Here is a 19,170-nt window from a genome sequence, read left to right on the forward strand (position 1 = left end):
CTCCCTCCCTCCCTCCCTCCCTCCCTCCCTTCCTTCCTTCCTTCCTTCCTTCCTTCCTTCCTTCCTTCCTTCCTTCCTTCCTTCCTTTCTCCATAGGGTATAACGGAGAATCAATCCATGCATATCTGGGGCTCTGGGGGCCCCTGTTTTTTTGAGTTAGAAGCACCATATTTTCAGCATAGCTGCTGGTGCCTCTACTCAAACCAACCCCCAAGTTTCAAAAGATTGAACCCAGGGGTCCAATTCTATGAGCCCCAAAAAAGGTGCCCCCAGCCTCCATTATTTCCAATGGATGGAAGGCATCGAAAAGGAATGCAGTCCCTTTAAATGCGATGGCCAGAACTCCCTTTGGAGTTCAATTGTACCTCTTCCTTCCCTTCTCCCGGAGGCTCCTGGAAAGCCCCCCACCAGCCTGTCAGCCTCACCCGGCAACCCTAAATGGTACCAGTGTGCGCGGCTTGGCTGGAGAATGAGTGGAGAGCAACCCCTGTGTTAGAAGCACAAGCTCCTACTGTGAAATCACAGGACCCTTCTGGATGTGGGGGGGTGGAACTGGAAGTGAAACCGCAGGATGTGACATCACAAAAATGATGTCACATACCTGCTCCTGACTCCACCCTCAGTGTCCCAGATATTTCCTTAGTCAGGCCTGGCAGCCCTATTGTACCCTGCTGAGGTCCCTCCCCTCCCCAAACCCCGCCCTCCTCAAGCTCCACCCCCAAGATCTCCACACGTTTCCCGACCCAGCGCTGGCAACCGAAGTAATCCCATTCTAAATCCTGGTACTCTTTTGTCCGGGGGCTCTGCCATTCAAGGACAGCTCTTTGGCGGAGTCCCTCTTCCTCACACGAGACTGTTTCTCCCCTGTGACTGCAGGCCGAGCACACACTTTCGGGGACAAGTTGGAGGAACCCGGTGCCAATCTGGAAGGAATGAAAGTGCCTGCCGCCTGCCTCGTGTGCTTGCTGCTGCTGTGCCTGGCCCTGCCCAATGCCGGAAGCAGAATCGTTGCGCGGTCCATGGAAATCAGAAGTAGGTTTGGGAAATGAGTGTGAGCCTGTCGTTCATGGCCAGAGATTGTTTTAGAGCCTACTAAGGTTGCCATCCCCCTGATGGAGGCGGGGTTTTCCCCGCTTTTGGGGGCCCTAATCCGCTGCGGCCAACTAGCTGATGGGGGGAGCCCCACCCCCAAAGAGCCCCATTGTGCCTGACATGCCTGGCATGATGACGTCACCCTGAGATGACTTTATTGCGCCAGGCACATCATGCGGGGGTCGCTCTAGCATTTGGGTAAAAACTCTATGGTGACCATAGAGGGGTTTTTTTAACCCAAATGCTAGAGCGTCTCCTGAAAGATGTGCCCGGTGCGATGACATCACTTCTGGGTGACATTATCACAGCGTGCTTGTGTTGCACACATGCCAGAAGACCTCAGGAGCTGGGCTAGAGCCCCCTGCTGGGATGCACGTAAGACCTGGCAACCCTACCTGTTACAGCAAAACCAAACAGAAGTCCTGGGGTACCATAAGGACTAACAATATTCCAGTAGGAGCTCTCATGAGTCAGAGCTCGCTTCCTCAGATACAATGCGAAGAAAGCGTCTATGCCTTTTCGAGCTATGCATAAGAGCATGTTTCTGCCACAGAAACACAAATTCATAGAGTTGGAGGGGGCTGTACAGGCCATCTTGTCCAACCCCCTGCTCAGTTCAGGATCAGCCTAAAGTATCTCTGACAAGAGTTCATCCTGCCGCTGCTTAAAGACTGCCAGTGAGGGGGAGCTCACTACCTCCCTTGGCAACTGATTCCACTGCTGAACTACTCGTACTGTAAAAAATATTATCCTAATATCCAGCCAGTACCTTTCTGCCTGTAATTTCAACCCATTCTTGCGTGTCCTATCCTCTGCTGCCAACAGGAACAGCTCCCTGCCCTTCTCTAAGTGACAGTCTTTCAAAGAGTTCCAGTGATTCAAGGGTGACAAGGGGAAGAAAAAAGAGGCCCACAGCCAGGATTTTTTTGTTCGGGGGGGGGGCAGTTAAATTACAGTTAATTAAATTAATCTGAATGCCTGTCTTTAAAGGGGGAGGATCCAAGCCTGTTTCTAGTAGAGATGTGCAAAATACATACATAAATAAATTCGGCTCATTCGGATTTGGCTGAATTGGGCCGAATGTGATTCGGCCACACAAATGACCCCCGAATGCCACTTTCGGCAACGCAAGCCGATTGCGGTGGCATTCGGCCAGCCGACTCACATTCGGCTCAATCGACTGTCCCCATAGGGTATAATAAACCCCTCCTTGAAGGGGGGTTTCCTATCACTGAAGGGAAGGCAAATTGCCTTCCCTTCAACAAAGGGAGCATGTCGCCTCAGCGGCGCGACTCAAGTTTTAAGTTTAAACCCCCCCCCCCCCAGTCATGCCGCAGAGGCAGCACGCTCCCTTCATTGAAGGGAAGGCAATTTGTTGGTATAATGAAAAGGGCACAAATTTGCAATTTGCCTTCCCTTCAGTGAAGGAAGCCTGCTGCCCCCGAGCTAGCCCCCCTGCCCTCCCTGGCCCACCCACCGAAGCTGGAGAGCCAGGGAAGGCCTAGAGTGAGCCCCCCCACTTCTCTGGCCCGCCTGCCAAGGCAGGTGAGCCAGGAAAGGCCCAGGAGGGTGCGGGAAGGCATTTAAATGCCTCCCCATACCTTCTCCAGTCTGCCTGATGAAGCTGATGAGTTGGGCAAGGCCTGCAGATCCCCCCCCCCGCCTTCCCTGGCTTGCCTGCCAAGGCAGGCGAGCCGGGGGAGGCCCTTGAAGGAGTGGGTAGGCATTTAAATGCCTACCCCTGCCTTCCCCTCACCCAGCAAAGGGATTCCCCAAATGGATGCCAAATATACGGCATCCATTCGGGGAATCCCTGTTTGGCCAGACGAATCATATTAGAGAATCTGATTTGGCTTTCAGCGGGCCGATTAATGCCGAACAGGCATTATTCGGGGGGGGGGGGGGCCCAATTTGTCTGAAGCCCCTGCCCCCTTAATTAAAAGCTCGGGCCCACAAATAGCCGTGCCAGAAACCTTATTTTTGAGGAGAGACACACCCCACTGCCTGCTGCTTTTTCCCAAAGGCTCATGGGAAATGCTTTTGAAAGACTCACCATGACCCAGGTGGTCTACAGCAGGACTGGCCTAGCAGAACAGGGGGATTGTTGGAGATGTACGTCTGAGTTCCCTTCTAAGCTTTCTTGCCCTGTGGAAGGGAATTCAGAAGGCATTTTTCTGAGCAATCTTTTCCCAGGTCCCATGATGGCCCCCCAAGAATTCCACAGTGGGAGGAAGAGAGAAGTCCAAGGGCAAAGCCACGGGGCTGTTGCTTGCAGGGGATCTCTCCTCAAAAATAAGGTTTCTATACACACAAAAATACCCCCCAAATAAGGTTTCTAGAATGCCTAGTTGCAGGGTGGGGCTTTTAATTAAGGGGGCAGGGCCCCCAAATGCCCCACTGTAGCTATGGGCCTGAGCAGCATTACTGCAGGTCTCACAGGGGCAGGCCAAGAATCCTAGCATGAATACTGCATGGGCCAAGATGGAGGCTTGTCTACATGACCCTTTGTCATTGGACCCTTTGTTATTGGACCCTTTGTCCAATGAGCAGGCTCGGGAACCCTCTCACCAGGGCTATTTTTGGGCAGGAACGCACAGGAACGGCGTTCCGGCTGGCTTCAGAGTTGGCCACACCCACTACAGCCAAAACCTCTGCATGTGTGACTACAGAGGGAAGGCCTGGAGAGCGACACCCATGGCGACTTCGAGGTGGGCAGGCCAGGGGGGGGGGAGCCCTGGAAGGATCAGGGAGGCATTTAAATACCTCCCTGAGCCTTCCCCGGCAGCCGCAGGGCGCCCGGGCAAGCCAAGGGAAGGCATGGGGTGTGGCCTAATATGTTAATGAGCAGTGCTATCGGGGTGTGGCCTATTATGCTACTGAGTTCCTGCTGGGCTTTTTCTACAAAAAAAGCCCTGCCTCTCACTATCCAAAACTGGCTGGAAAGCCATAATATTAGACCGATCAGGTGTGCACAGGGTTACCATTTGCCTTCCTGCAGCAGGCAAACTCCCGCCCCTACCTTTTAATCACCCACACTCCAGCGACTGGACAGTGGGAGAAATGGGGGGGATGACGTCACAGCCTCCTGTGACACTCTAGGAATTTCCTAGAGCACTGAGGTGTGTGTGTGTATGTGTGTGCATGACATCACTTCTGGGCGATCACCTGGGAGTGTTGACACAGCATCCACGAAGCTCCCCTTTCCTAGTCTCTGCCCCCCCCCCCAAGCTTCCCTGGATTGGCAGCCAGAGAGTGTGCATCTGTAGATGTGCATTAAGCTCCATTCCACATTATATTTATTTTATATAGTCAAGGCCTTTTATCCTTTTTTTTCCAACCTGATGAGTCCAGAGGGTGACTAATGATGCAACACCAATGACCACAGTGTTCTGCGGTACAGGAAAGGCCCCCAGCTCAACAGCATCTCTTCTGAAAATATTTTGCATGCGTTTCCCGAATATGTGCAAAAATGTCCAACGAGCGCATCAGGGCTTTAGCCTGGGCTCTGGGTGTGCTGTAGGAAAGTGTCAGCGGAGGGAGGAAGAAGCATCGTCTTTCCCCTGGGTTCTCCTTATCTCTGGCGTTTTGCCAGTTTGGTGTCATGGTTAAGTGCGCGGACTCTAATCTGGGAGAACTGGGTTTGATTCCCCCACTCCTCCACCTGCACCTGGCTGGATGACCTTGGGCAAGCCATGGTTCTGATAAGAGCTGTCCTTGAAAAAGAACAGTTTCTGTCAGAGTTCTCTCAGCCCCACCCACCTCACAGGGTGTCTGTTGTGGGGAGGGGAAGGGAAAGGAGCTTGTAAGCCGCTCTGAGACTACAAGTGAAGGGCGGGGTATAAATCCAATCTCTTCTTCTTCTTCTTCTAGATCCTGATATCGATCCTTCCTGGTACACGGGGCGAGGGATCCGGCCGGTGGGACGGTTCGGCAGGCGGAGGGCAGCCGCAGAGAGCGTCCAGAAGCTGAGATTCGGGCACCCGCAAGCTTGCTTCCCTATAGTGGAGAGCAGTGAATCTGCACAAGATGAATGACGCTACCCAAGGGAATCATTGGCAGTCATGACAAGAAATAACACCCACCCACACACACACACACCCACACCCAAACACACTTTTAATTTTCCCCTGAGGGCGAATAAAGACATTAGGCCTTACAGCGGACTCACTTTTATGGCTAAAGCCATGGCCTTGGCAATACCTGGAAGAAGGATTCCAGTAGATCATCCGTCTCCTCACAGTTATGTTTTGCTTTGACTGTCGAAAATCTATTTGTCAAACTCTTGCAGGGCAGGATGCTGTTCTAGGGTTCCCGGCCCCCAGGTCCCATTGGGGGTTCCCCCACTTTTGAGGGCTTTGATCCACCGCTGGCCAGCTGGGTGGCCAGGGAAACCCCACCCACCCCAAACAGGGACGCCGTTGCGCAACGTCCCCATTCGATGACGTCACCCGGAAGTGATGTCATTGTGTCACACACACACACACCAACATTGGCAACATGATGATGTCACTTCCAGGTGATGTCATCACGCCGCATGTGCAAAGCACGGGTGGCAGAAGATCCCAGAAAGGACCCGGGAGGTCATTTTTTGGGGGGGGGGTCGCGGGGATCGCAGTTCCCCCGGGTGAGGTACGGGGGCAGGGCACATGACAAAGCCCCGCCCCCTGCTTCCAGCCCTCATTCAGCCAGGAGGAGGCAGGAGAAGAGGGAGGGTAAGTTGCTTCCTCCCCGCCTCTCCCCACCCCTGCCTGCCTGGGGCCAGGGAAGGCCTTGGCGGGGCTTCCTCGCACTCCCGCCGGCCTTGCAGGTCCACCGCCGGGCCCCTGATGTCAGGGTGTGTGGCATATGCTAATGAGTTATGCTAATGAGTTCCCCTAGCTCTTTTTCTACGAAACGACCCCTGCCGGCAACCATTTGCTGTTCTTAGCTGTGAACTGTTGGGCCGAGCAATCCAGGGACCCTAAGCCAGGGGTGGCCACACAGTGCCAGAGTAACGACCCAGCCTGTGATGCACAGCAGCCATTCCAGGGAACCTAGCAACACCACCCACACCCACCAATCACAGAGCGGCTGGCCCACGACGCACCTGTGTCAGCCATAAATGGGAAAAGCCAACCAACACACATCAATGCCAGCGTGCCTCCCTCCCTCCCCACAGAATGGAACAAGGGAAGGAACTCTAGAAGGACGGTAGGGAGGCCTCTGCCAGGCCTAAGCAGAGCCCTCTCGCTACCAAGCTCCTAGGAGCAGAGCAGGGGTCATTTCCTGCAGGAGCGCACAGGAGCGGAGCTCCGGCAGTAAAGAGCCCAGGGGGCGGGCACATGCAACAAGCCCCACCCCCTGCTCCCAGCAGCCCTAAGTCAGAGCAAGAAGCAGCCAGATAAGTTGCAGAGCCCCCCCCCCGCTCCCCAGTCCAAAACAGTCCAGTGGCACCTTTAAGACCCAGTTTTATTCAAGTACAAGCTCTCCCTCCTCTGTGAGGGACAGAATTGCACGTCCCCCACCCCCAATAGATAGCAATCCAAAACAGTCCAGTGGAGCCTGAGCGATGGGTGTTGCCTTCTGACACACTTCCGGTGATGTCAGGGGGCGTGGCATATGCAAATAAGTTATGCTGACGAGTTATGCTAATGAGCTCCTGCACCTCTTTTTCTATGAAATGACGCCTGGATGCTACTACACTGTAGGAGAGCCCTCCTGGCATCTCCCCCTGTTGGTTTACCGCCTGCAGAGAGGCCCTCCCAATCTGCCTTAGAAGGATCATGAATGCACACTTCCATAAAGTCTCGTTGGGCCCTAGAACTGAGCCTTCCCCACTAGACCACATCGCAGGATCTCAAAATCTGTTCTTCCTACCCAGCAGCTGTTCTTCCTACCCAGCAGCTGAGCCTAGGTGGAGGTGCGACGGAAGTCATGTAAAACTGTTCTGTGGCACATCTTATTGGTGTAAGGTGCCCCAGGAGACGTGCTGATCACTTCAGAGGGTACCCGTGTTGGTTTACAGTAGAGCAGCTAGATTGGAGTCCAAGAACACCTTAGAGACTGACTAGATTTCATAAGTCAAATCTCCCTTTGTCAGAGACAGGAGACACGATGACCACCTAAAACTAGCAGTCAAAGGCTGCCTCTCTTAGATTCACTGGTGTGGGGCAGCCAGGAATCTCTATACATAGCAGAGGGTATGAGGCTACACGCAGCAGTAGCTTCTGAGTACTATGTGTACTACTAGCAGACTTACAGAGTTACACGGAGCCACTTGTCAGTTTCAAACTAATAAGAATCCTTTATTCAAGGAACTACATTCCAGATAGTGCGGGTGGAAAGATAGGGTAAGAACCTAATCTAACTAACTAGGTGGATGAGGATGGAGAATGCCTGCCCTGCATCCATGGTGACAAAGATGGAGAGTGTGTGCTCTTTCTTTGTGTGTGCAAGAGAGAAGAGTGTCAAGTCGGAAGGAAGGATGTCTCGTCCCTAAGAACAAGCCTTCTACTTCAAAGGATAGTTAGTATCAGGTAGCAGGAAGGAAAGGATGCTCTGTGTGCCTTGACCTCTCTATCTGTCTCTAAAAATTTCTACCTACCTCTTCTCACTATCCACAGTGACTCACGGCGACTTACAATGTCACCAGTTATTTTTCATGGAGCAAGAGAGTAAGTCTCATCCCTAAAAATAGCATTCTGCTTCAAAGGACAGCATCAGATAGCAAGAAGGAAAGGATGCTCTGTGTGTCCTTATTGCTGAACCCGGAGCTGGGTGGCCCAAACTGGCCCGATCTCATCAGAACTCAGAAGCTGAGCTGAGTCGGCCCCCTGTTAGTACTTGGATGGGAGACCACCAAGGGAGTTCAGGGTTGGCATGCAGAGGCAGGCAATGGCAAACCACCTTTGTTCATCTCTTGCCAAGAAGAAGAAGAAGAAGAGGAGGAGGAGGAGCAGATTGAATTTATACCCCGCCCTTCACTACCCAAAGGTGTCTCAGAGCGGCTTACAAACTCCTTTCCCTTTCCCTCCCCACAACAGACACCCTGTGGGGTAGGTGGGGCTGAGAGAGCTCTGACAGAAACTGCTCTTTTTCAAGGAGAGCTGTGCCAGAACTATGGCTTGCCCAAGGTCATCCAGCCAGGTGCAAGTGGAGGAGTGGGGAATCAAACCCGGTTCTCCCAGATTAGTGTCCGCGCACTTAACCACTACACCAAACTGAATCTCTACGGGGTCACTTGGCGGCACAATCCGCCTCCACCACTTATTGCTGATGGATCTTCCGTGAAATGGGGTGGGGGTGGTCTTTCATTGGCTTCAGAGGCAGAGCCTGTTCAGAAACTGACTATAAAAGGTTGGGGTGTTGAAAAGGACATGCTTAATCGTTCCATGGACACGCCATTGTTATGGCAATCCTAGGACAGCAACTCAAAGGCATCCCAGTGAAACCGACCTTCCAGCTAAACTGTTCTATTGGAGCGGAAGGTGAAGGTAACCTTTTTAAGCGGGCATCCTCAGACAGCTTCCGCCACCAAGAGAAAAACAGGGACAGGGTTTACCTGGGACAGGTACCAAAAGAAGGGGACGGTCTCTGATAATATATAGCGGCCTGCCGGGTGCTTGATAAAGTGCCTGGAATTTGTCCCGGCTTTGTTGACTGCCTGGAATTGCAGCGATGTGTGACAGGACCAGAGAAGAGCAGCCTGAATAGCCCGGCTTTGCCCAGGATCATGAGAACTTAGAAGCAAAGCAGGGTTGGTCAAGATTAGTACTTGGATGAGAGACCACCAAGAAAGACCAGAGACCCAGTTTGGTGTAGTGGTTAAGGGCGCGGACTCTAATCTGGGAGAACCGGGTTTGATTCCCCACTCCTCCACTTGCACCTGCTGCATGACCTTGGGCAAACCATAGTTCTGATAAGAGCTGTCCTTGAAAAAGAGCAGTTTCTGTCAGAGCTCTCTCAGCCCCGCCTACCTCACAGGGTGTCTGTTGTGGGGCGGGGAAGGGAAAGGAGTTTGTAAGCCACGACCTCTTTGGGTAGTGAAGGGCGGGGTATAAATCCAATCTCTTCTCTTCTTCTTCTATGTGGAGGAAGGCAATGGCAAACTGCCTTTACTCTTCTCTTGGGAGGAGCCATGGCTCATGCGTAGAACATCTGCTTGGCATGCAGAAGATCCCAGGTTCAATCCCCGGCATCTCCGGTTCAAAGGACCAGGCAGTAGGTGATTTGAGAAACCTCTCCCTGGAGAGCCGCTGCCGGTTTAAACAGACAATACTGACTTTGGTGGACCAAGGGTCTGAGTCAGTTTAAGGCAGCTTCCCGTGGGTGTGTACGTGTGCACCAATGCATATACACACAGCACCTGGCAGTCCACAGTCTGTGGGTGTATTATCCATTCATTTATTTATACATACATACATACATTGAATGTATTCATCGCCCTGCTATTGCAGGGCTCTGGGCGATGTACAATATCCATCAAAACACGACAAGATAAAAACAATTTAAAAACATGAATAACTCATTTCAGAAAAAGATCCAGTGATGAATACTGATCAATCCAATTTCAGACTGCCAGCTACTCCGTGGGCAGGGGGGAAGGGGGCATGCAAACATACACAGCGGAAGGAATGAAAAAGGGTGCCAGCCAAGATGGAAACCGTCGCTGCCCTCAAGCAAAACCCTTACGGGCCCTGAGGAATTCCATAAGATCTCACAGGGCCCGGGTAGTATTTCAGAGAGAATTCCACGAGGTTGGGGCCAGGACCGAAAAGGCTCTGGCCCTGGTCCAGGACAGCCAGATGTCTTTAGGGACCGGGACCACTAGCAAGTTACCTTTGTGGGCTTCCTGGACCTTCGTATGTGCACTACAAACCCTAGTTGATATTTCATTCATTTTACTGAAATGGGCAAAATGATCCTAGGAAAAGAACTTTTCAAAGAAATGACATCACACCGCTAACGTTTTCGTTTCATAGTCTCCCAATAATCCATGGGGCCCACTGACTCCTTTCTTGGTGCCCACCCAAGTGTTCTTACAATGTGGATGGGGCCAGGTGGGGCTCTTACCCAGCAGGGCTCCTAATTGGCCGCTGGCGATCCAATGGGCTACACAGATTTAAATAATGTTGTTTGGGGCAGAGGCAGCCACCACAATGTTGGTTTTATTCTCTCCCACTCCTCTATCCCAGTGTAGTTCTTAAATTACCCCTCTTCCCCCCTGCCTTTGGGCTTCCTCCTGCGGCAGCCATTTTGGGGTCACACCCACCACCCCGCATCAGAATCCCACAGCTTCAAAAAGGTTGGGAACCCCTGGTTCAGGACAATCAGATACGAAAAGTGATCACGTTGTGACCGACAATTTCCAAGTTATTGCCAACACGCTCCCATCAGCATCTTGGGATCTCTTCAGTCATCGAGGAATGCATGAAAAATCACAGCCACCCCGGCCTTGTTTGGACAGCGGGGCTTTATTTCTGGCAGCATTTCATTCGGCGGGAAGCCGTCTCTTGCAAATCCACCCGTGATTTTTTCCAATGTGTCGTGTGACGCAGCTTCTCTTTCTGCTGCTCCAGTTCTAACAGCTCATGAGCTTTGGGAGGAAAGAAAAAAGAAAAACAGGGCGAAATCTTACCTTTCTGTGATATACTATGAATACTCTTGGGTCAGACAAATTAAAAGCAGGGGTGGAGCCTGGGGAGGACAGGGACCTCAGTGGGGTGCAATGCCAATGTCCACCCTCCCAAGCATCCGTTTTCTCCAGGGGAAATGATTGCTGTAGTCTAGATTTGAGCTGTGATTCTGGGAGATCTCCAGGTCCCGCCTGGAGGCTGGCATCCTTACCAGGTGCTCAGTCCCACCCCCACCCACCTCTTGCAAAGCTGGGAAAAACAGATAGGATGGCCAAGCAGTGGCATGGTGGCAAAATCACAAACAGGGAGGAGGAGATTGGATTTATACCCTGCCCTTCAGTGCCTGAAGGGGTCTCAGAGCGGCTTACAATCTCCTTTCTCTTCCCCTCCCCACAACAGACACCCTGTGAGGTAGGTGGGGCTGAGAGAGCTCTCTCGAGGACTGCTCTTTCCAGAACAGCTCTGAGAGAATTGTAACTGACCAAAGGTCATACCAATAGCTGCATGTGGAGGAGTGAGGAATCAAACCCGGTTCTCCCAGATTATAGTCCACGCTCCTAACCACTACACCAAACCGGCTGCACGAGAGAGCAAAACTCACCTAGTGTCACGAAGAGCTCTGTCACTTGGTAATCAGACTTTGCTGAGGTTTCCGTGTATAATATGCAGTTTGTTTTTGCGAATTCTTTTGCCTCCTGGAGGGAGAGCACAAAGATGTAATTATTTTAGCCGTCTAGCTGCATTGATGCCCCACATCAGCCGTCAGCTATTTACTGTGGCCTGCCAGACATATGGACCCCCTGCTACCCATTTCTGCATGCAGCAAAAAACTAGAAGATTCCCACGTCCTTGGTTGGGCTGCCCTGTGACTGCAAAAGCCATACAAACGGAGCATATGTTATGTGCTGCAAACTCTGGTTTTGTTTGTTTCCTTTGCATTCCTTTGTGATTGCTCTGCCAAACAACGTTGGTTAGCAGCAGCAGCAGCAGAAGAACAACAACAACTTGATCCCCCACCCTTCACTACCTGAAGGAGTCTCAGAGCAGCTTACAATCTCCTTCCCTTCTTCTCCCCACAACAGGCACCCTGTGAGGTGGGTGGGGCTGAGAGAGCTCTGAGAGAACTGTGACTGACCCAAGGTCACCCAGCTGGCTGCATGTGCAGGAGTGGGGAATCAAACCCAGTCCCCCAGATTAAAGTCCTGCCGCTCTTAACCACTACACTGCTCTTTTTTAAAACCATTTTTATTAGGATATAATAAACATAGTCAAATATAAATCACAACTTTTATGCTAATACATCATACCCCCCACCCTTCCCCCCCATGCGGCTTCCCACAGTGCTCCAACCTCCTGCCCACTTCTTAGTTCTTCTTCCTTAACTCTTTTTCTTTTTGATTACACATATCTATAGGTAACTTATCTTTCTCTATTTGAGTAATACATCCTACTCTATTTTTATTATCTATTGCCTTCAATAATTGTCAAAGCTAAATAAACCTTACATCCCAGTTCTTTTCCAAATAGTCTTTCAGATCTTTCCAGTCAGCAAAAAAGTCCTCTGCTTCCAAAACCACTACACCGCTGTTAACCACTATACCAAACTGGCTTCACCTTCCAAAGCAGCCATTTTCTCCAGGTGAACTGATCTCTTTCGCCTGGAGATCAGTTGCAATCAGTGTTCCCTCTAAGCTAGTGTGAGCTAGCTCAGTTTTTTAACCTCCGGCTCACACAATTTTTTGTCTGAGCTCAGGAAGGATGGCTCCAGAGCAAGCTAATTTATGCAGGAGCCAAATCGCTCGGTCACAACTTTAATGGTGTTAGCTCACAAAGTGTAGAATTTCAGCTCGCAAGACTCCACAGCTTAGAGGGAGCCAGGGCCGGATTTAGACTTGCTGAGGCCCTAAGCTATACAAAACCCAGAGGCCCCCTACTGTTTTAAATTACATCAGCTGGTCTCAGAAAAATTTAAAATATAAACGCCTTTTTAATATTTGAAATCATTTTTTATATTGTGTTTTTATTCGAGGCCCCAGCAGATTGCGAGGCCCTAAGCTGTAGCTTATTTAGTTTATGCGTAAATCCGGCACTGGAGGGAGCATTGGTTGCAATACTGGGAGATCCCCAGCTTCTACCTGGAGGTTGGAACCCCTTCCCCCCATAGCATTCCAGACCACAACAAGAGCTACCTGCCTCTATGGTGACTTCCCGTTCTTCTGAAAGATCTAGCTTATTGCCAACCAAGATGATAACTATTTCATTCTGAAGGAATTCCTTCTCCAGTTCACTCAGCCACACCTTTGCTTTCTCGAAACTTTCCTGGCAAGCAAAAAAAGAAATGTAAATGGTTAAAATAGTTACGTTACCACACGCTTCTAATTTTCAGATGATTGGTGTGTGGCACAGTGGACAAGTTCGTGGTCGATGCCGCATTATTCAGGATGGTTAAAAAATCAAGCTACATTGAGTGAGTGGGGAACCACATGGCAACCGAAGTTGAACACGGGGTGATTGCAAGGGGATGCATCCTGGAACCAGGGCTATTTTGGGGCAGGAATGCACAGGAACGGAGTTCCGGCTGGCTCCTGAGTTGGCCACGCCCAGCAGGAACTCATTAGCATAATAGGCCACACCCAACAGCAGAAACTCATGAGGATTGGCTACATTAGGGGTGTATGGCCTAACATGCAAAGTGGTTCTTGCTACAAAAAAAAGCCCTGGGTTTTGACAACAAACAAGGTGAACAGAATAAGAGGAAAAAGGTGGCTGTGGCTGGATGACCTAACTTCTGGTAACATGGGGGTGTGGCCTAATATGTTCATGAGCTGTGTTGTCAGGGGTGTGGCCTAATATGCTAATGGGTTTCTGCTGTTGGGTGTGGCCTATTATGCTAATGAGTTCCTACTGGGCTTTTTCTACTAAAAAAGGCCTGCCTGGAACTAAATATCCTGACTACCAAATACAGTTACCAGGACCAGGTTGGGAAGTACCTGGAGATCTGGAGGATGGAGACTGGGGAGGGTGGCGTCTGAGGAGCCGAGAGACCTCTGCAGAGTATCATGGTGTGGTGGTTAAGAGCAGCGGACTCCAATCTGGAGAACTGGGTTTGATTCCCTACTTTTCCACATGCAGCCGACTGGGTGGCCTTGGGCCAGTCACCGTTCGCTCAGAACTCTCTCAGTCCCACCTACCCCACAGGGTGTCCGTTGTGGGGAGAGGAAGGGAAGGAGATTGTAAGCCGCTTTGAGACTCCTTTGGGTAGGGGAAAGTGGGATATAAAATCCAACTCTTCTTCTTATAGAGTCCACCTTCCAAAACAACCATTTCCTCCAGGGGAACCGATCCCTGTAGCCCAGAGATCAGTTAGAATTCCAGGGCATCTCCAGCCACCATCTGGAGGTTGGCAAACATATCCTGTTGTGTAACTGTATGCTGCTGGGCTAGGAATGTCAGACCCCCCCTGGTGGGGGCAGGGGTCTTCCACTGCCAGGCCCCACCTCTCTGCCGCCAGCCAGCTGGCCAGCAGGGGAAATTAACCCCCCCCCAAAGGGAGGAACGCCAGAAATTAAAGCAATGTGCGTACAAGTCCTGGAAGTGATGTTGGCACTCGGGGATGATGCTTTGGTTTGGGGGCAAAAGCTCTATGGTAAAAGATAATTTTACCATAGAGTTGTGCCCAGAAAACAGAGCATCTCCCCCCCCCCCGACGTCCCTGATGTGCCTTTTCGACCCTGGCCCCAAACTGGTGGAATGCTCTTCCAGGTGAGATATACACCAAATCTAGGGTTATCAGCTTCGGGTTGGGAAAGACCTGGAGATTTAGGGTGTGGAGCCTGAGGAGGGCGGGGTTTGGAGAGGAGAAGGAACCTCATTGATATTTAATGCCATAGAGTTTGCCTTCTGAAGCTTCCATTTTCTCCAGGGGAACTGATCTCTGTCATCTGGGAGATCTGCAGGCCCTACGAATGACGCATTCAGGTACAGAGACAGAGGAAGAGGAAGGACAAGTGAAGGTTCAGTTGGGAAGCAGCACATCATTTCGCCTTACCTTCCTGGTGATGTCGTAGACCAGAAGAGCTGCGTTTGCTCCTCGGTAATAGAGATGGCAGACGCTGTGGTACTTCTCTTGGCCGGCCGTGTCCCAGATCTCCAACTTGACCGTGGTGGCGTCTAAAGTGACACACTGGTTGAAGAAGGAACCTAAAGGCGAGAGAGAAACTGACGATAGTCAGCCCGCTAGACAGTGGTGCCCAACTTCTTTGAGCGCGTGGGCACCTTCGGAATTCTGACACAGGGTGGTGGGTGTGACTGCAAAATGGCTGCCAGAGAAGGCCGAGACAACCACCAAATGACTGCCACAGCCACAAAATGTCAGGGAGTGAGGTCATGCATAGCTTTAAGAGTAACTCTTCAGCATTTCAGGCAGAGGCTCTGTTTGACAAGATGCCTTTGGAAAGCAACATTGGTTCTCAGTGGAGAACCTGGTGGAACGAGCTCCCGGAGGAGATCAGGGCCCTGCGGGACCTTATGCCATTCTGCAGGGCCTGCAAGACGGAGCTCTTCCGCCAGGCTTTTGCATAGGGGCCGCCACTGCCACCACCACCAACGGTGGCAATACCATCGGGACTAGGAATCGCCCTGGAAGTTCCGCCACACACCACGTGGCATCGATAATGCGGGACTGGCTTTAACCTTCTGCTGGACAGTGTCACCCCATTGGGGAGGATATGTAGATGCCATCAAACCACTTAAGACCATCTGTTTACAGAAAAAGCACTTTATTATTGTTATTGTTGTTACTATCCATGATTTTATTGTTTTATCTGGTTTTATGTATGGGCATATGCCCCTTGTAAGCCGCCCTGAGCCCGCTTGCGGGGAGGGCGGCGTATAAATGTTTAATTAAATAAATAAATAAATAAATTTTAATTAACATCTTTGTGCTGTGGTTGCAGCTACTACTGAAGCAATTTTTTTAAAAAAAAAATCACAGCCAATCAGATCTCCAGTTAGGATCGTCAACCTCCAGGAGGTAGACAGTACAAAAACCGAGGGTCACAGTGTTAGGAAGATATGGAAAAATATATAACACTGTATGTAAAAAATGTATACTTAAAGTAAATCCATTTTGTGCTTTTTATTTTTATTTTTTAAAAAATTTCTATGCTACTTTATAAATATTGGTGTCAAATATTTCAAAATATAGATTCACCACAACAATACATCAAAAGTGCAGGTTGACAATATGTTCAGACTTTCGAACAACACCTTGTCAATTTCACAAACAATGACCCCCAAGGGACTGGAAATTTACCCGCATCAAATAATCTTTTTCAAGGACAGAGATATACATACAAGACATAAGGCACAATACATCCTCTTTGTGAGTACAAGACTCTTAAATTAGCAGCATTTTTCTAGGGTCCCATCGGAACCCTTGCAGCAAATATAAGAAACTTACCTAGGAGAACATATCTCTCCAGTTCTATCAGGCAGTCGCCGGGTGGTGAAAATCCAAACACAACATCTGTGACAAAAATAACAAAGAGTCAATAAAGATATGTTTGCAAAATCATTATTGCTCACATGCAATAATAGAAGAGAATTTTCTACAGAATTACTGCAGTAAATGATTTTGCAAACGTATCTTTATTGACTCCTTGTTATTTTTGTCACGGATGTTGTGTTTGGATTTCCACTTCCTCCTGTGATCTCTCATTTTTGGCTTCAGCCGCCAGGTGGTGGCTGGAGACGTCCTGGGGTTACAACCAATGGTCCCTCTAAGCTGTGGAGTCTTGTGAGCAAAAAATCTACTTTGTGAGCTACTGGCATTAAAGTTGTGAGTGAGCGATTTGGCTACTCCATAAATTAGTTTGCTCTGGAGCCATCCTTTCTGAGCTAAGACAAAAATGTGTGAGCTGGAGGCTAAAAAACTGTGAGCTAGCTCACACTAGCTTAGAGGGAACACTATTTACAACTGTTCTCCAGGTGACAAAGATCAGTTCACCTGGAGAAAATGGCTGCTTTGGAAGGTGGAGGAGGAGGAGATTGGATTTATACCCCGCCCTTCACTACGGAAAGGAGTCTCAGAGCGGCTTACAAACCCCTTTCCCTTCCCCTCCTCACAACAGACACCCTGCGAGGTAGGTGAGGCTGAGAGAGCTCTGACAAAAACTGCTCTTTTTCAAGGACAGCTTTTATCAGAACTATGGCTTGCCCAAGGTCATCCAGCCAGGTGCAAGTGGAGGAGTGGGGAATCAAACCCGGTTCTCCCAGATTAGAGTCCGTGCAGTTTCTGTCAAGAGCTCTCTCAGCCCCACCTACCTCACAGGGTGTCTATTGTAGGAAGGAAAAGGAGTTTGTAAACCGCTCTGAGACACCTTTCCGTAGTGAAGGGTAGGGTATAAATCCAATCTCTTCCTCTTCTTAGACTATGAAGCTCTAAAAGTATCTATCTATCTATCTATCTATCATCTATCTATCTATCTATCTATCTATCTATCTATCTATCTATCTATCTTTATTTTTTAATTTTCAAGACTACAATCCTACAGGGGAAGGGGAAGGGAACAACCTAAAATAAAGAGTAACAAGGATCCATGTTACAATAATATAAGACTGTTGATACATCCCTATTATCTTTAAAGCAAAATATGAGAGTTAATAGTATGAAAGTGTCAAGCAAACAATCACAATCTCTTTGGCTATTGTGTAAATATCATTGGTTTAAAGTTATGCGTTAAGAATAAACATCAGGCTATCAACATTAAACTATTTTGCATTTTCCTCTCCTCCTGTCAAAGTCCAAATTAGTTTTTAAATGCTTTAGGGGTGGCAACCCCTAATTCTGCTTCCAAATCAAATGGTTCAGCCAGACTAATCGAGATGGTATCAAAGTCCCATCCTTCTCTTCTTCTTCTTCTGCGTCTTTATTTTCCTCCACTTTCTCAAGTCCCTCTTCCGCTTTCTGTTGTTGCTTTAGGAACACCCGCTTTTGAAGCTGGTATTTTTGGCCACTGTGTGACAGAGTGTTGGACTGGATGGGCCTTTGGCCTGATCCAACATTGGTGTCTCTTATGTTCTTATTGTTAAGTCGCTCGCTTAACATAGTAGTCGGAGAGTGATTCAGCAAAGATTCAGCTTTATTCATCAACTCGAACACAACTCCAACACGGATCAACATCTGATAGCCAGAACAGCTTTTACATTGCAGCTGTTCTGCTTTTAAACTCTCCTGGCTAATGTAGCCACGCCTACTGTACAAATACCAACCAATAAGGTTGCATACATAAGGACCAATCACGGATGTTCCCGCTCAGGGAGCTTGCTGACAAGTGATTGGTTGGTTCTTCCTGGGCTAGCAATGCGATTGGATGGATTTGGATCCTAGCCCAGGACGAAGCTTTACATGGCAAGTCAATTATGTAGTTCACATGCAGTTATGCATTCAATGGCAGCTATTTGAATACATTACACTTATGTTGCTATGAAAGTATCTTTATATCTCTGATATAGTTACAGGGTGTTATTGTTCTCCATTTAGCTAGGCTGACGGATATCAGAGACATGTGCAACTGCAGCCGGGCAGCCAAGGCCACAAGCCTTAGCAGAAGAGTGGCATGTTTCTCCCATCATGCATTTAAGCAGTAGCCACAAATGAACCAAAGTTAGTATCTGAATATATGTTCATGGTTGGTTTCTGTTTATATGGTGTGGCGGAACGGGCCCGTGTCCACTGGCAGACCCCGCTCTGCCCACCCCTCCTTTGCCTGACCTGGCACCTGAAGGGGCAGTTTTTCACCACTGCCTCCGGGTATTGCTGCCACCACTGTCCCTGTCTTGGGCTCTGGTTAGGCGGGACAGCCTCCTAACCTCCCTCTGATGTCGCCAGGAACCCACCTCGGGGCTTCCTGATAATCTTCGGGGCTCCCCTGGAGAGTTGGCAACTGACCGTTTTGCCCTTATTCTCCTCCTTAGGGAGTCCCCAACCCACTCTTAGCGTGTCCAAGCGGCTGGGGGAACTATGTGGTACAGAGGGACTTCTCAGGGTCAACAGTGAAAGAGTTTATTTTAAAATCACTCAACTATATACAGGCATATTAACAGTGAACTGAAGAATTAAAATAAAGGTGGATAATAAATCGCTCCATCTCTCCCTTCACTACACATACCCTGTCTAGATGGTCTGCAGGGCAGGCACATGACTTGCTTTCATTAGAGGACTCCCAACATGGCCTCTGCCTCTTGCAGTCTCCAGCCGACAGCCTGACTGGCTCCAGACTTCAGGCAGACTGCTCTCAATTCTCCAAGACCGGTTTCCCGCCCAAAAGCTCCACTATATCAAACAGCCCTTCCCGCCCAGGAAGTGACTCTCCCTCCTGCAGCATTCTGGGGCAGATCTCCTCACAGCCTTGATGGACTTCCTGTCCTCTCTAGGGAGCTGCCCTCTGACTACTGGTTGGAG

General features: G+C 49.7%; 2 protein-coding genes across 2 annotated transcripts in view; one reads left to right on the forward strand and one right to left on the reverse strand.

The window, feature by feature from the left end:
• Window positions 1-932: 932 nt before the first annotated feature.
• Window positions 933-5,126, forward strand: PRLH (prolactin releasing hormone). The gene is made up of 2 exons (XM_015418268.1): window positions 933-1,032; window positions 4,963-5,126. Exons 1-2 carry the CDS (start codon window positions 933-935, stop codon window positions 5,124-5,126), a joined length of 264 nt encoding a protein of 87 aa, XP_015273754.1.
• Window positions 5,127-10,544: 5,418 nt separating this feature from the next.
• The window catches only part of RAB17 (RAB17, member RAS oncogene family), a 28,165-nt gene continuing 19,539 nt past the window's right edge, over window positions 10,545-19,170 (reverse strand). Inside the window, exons 3-6 of the mRNA XM_015418269.1 lie at window positions 14,755-14,906; window positions 12,900-13,025; window positions 11,308-11,401; window positions 10,545-10,666 (exon numbers count right to left, since the gene is read on the reverse strand). Of these exons, the coding sequence (XP_015273755.1) occupies window positions 10,545-10,666; window positions 11,308-11,401; window positions 12,900-13,025; window positions 14,755-14,906 (494 nt within the window). The remainder of the gene's footprint in view (window positions 10,667-11,307; window positions 11,402-12,899; window positions 13,026-14,754; window positions 14,907-19,170) is intronic.

This window comes from Gekko japonicus, unplaced genomic scaffold, assembly GCF_001447785.1.
Source record: "Gekko japonicus isolate JY-2015 unplaced genomic scaffold, Gekko_japonicus_V1.1 scaffold3987, whole genome shotgun sequence".
Lineage (NCBI taxonomy): Eukaryota > Metazoa > Chordata > Lepidosauria > Squamata > Gekkonidae > Gekko > Gekko japonicus.

Bases quoted from the DNA above. Each gene is read 5' to 3' on its own strand.
- PRLH (XM_015418268.1), top strand. From the start codon at position 933: ATGAAAGTGCCTGCCGCCTGCCTCGTGTGCTTGCTGCTGCTGTGCCTG. The intron at 1,033-4,962 runs GTAGGTTTGGGA...TTCTTCTTCTAG, and splicing joins GCGGTCCATGGAAATCAGAA to ATCCTGATATCGATCCTTCC.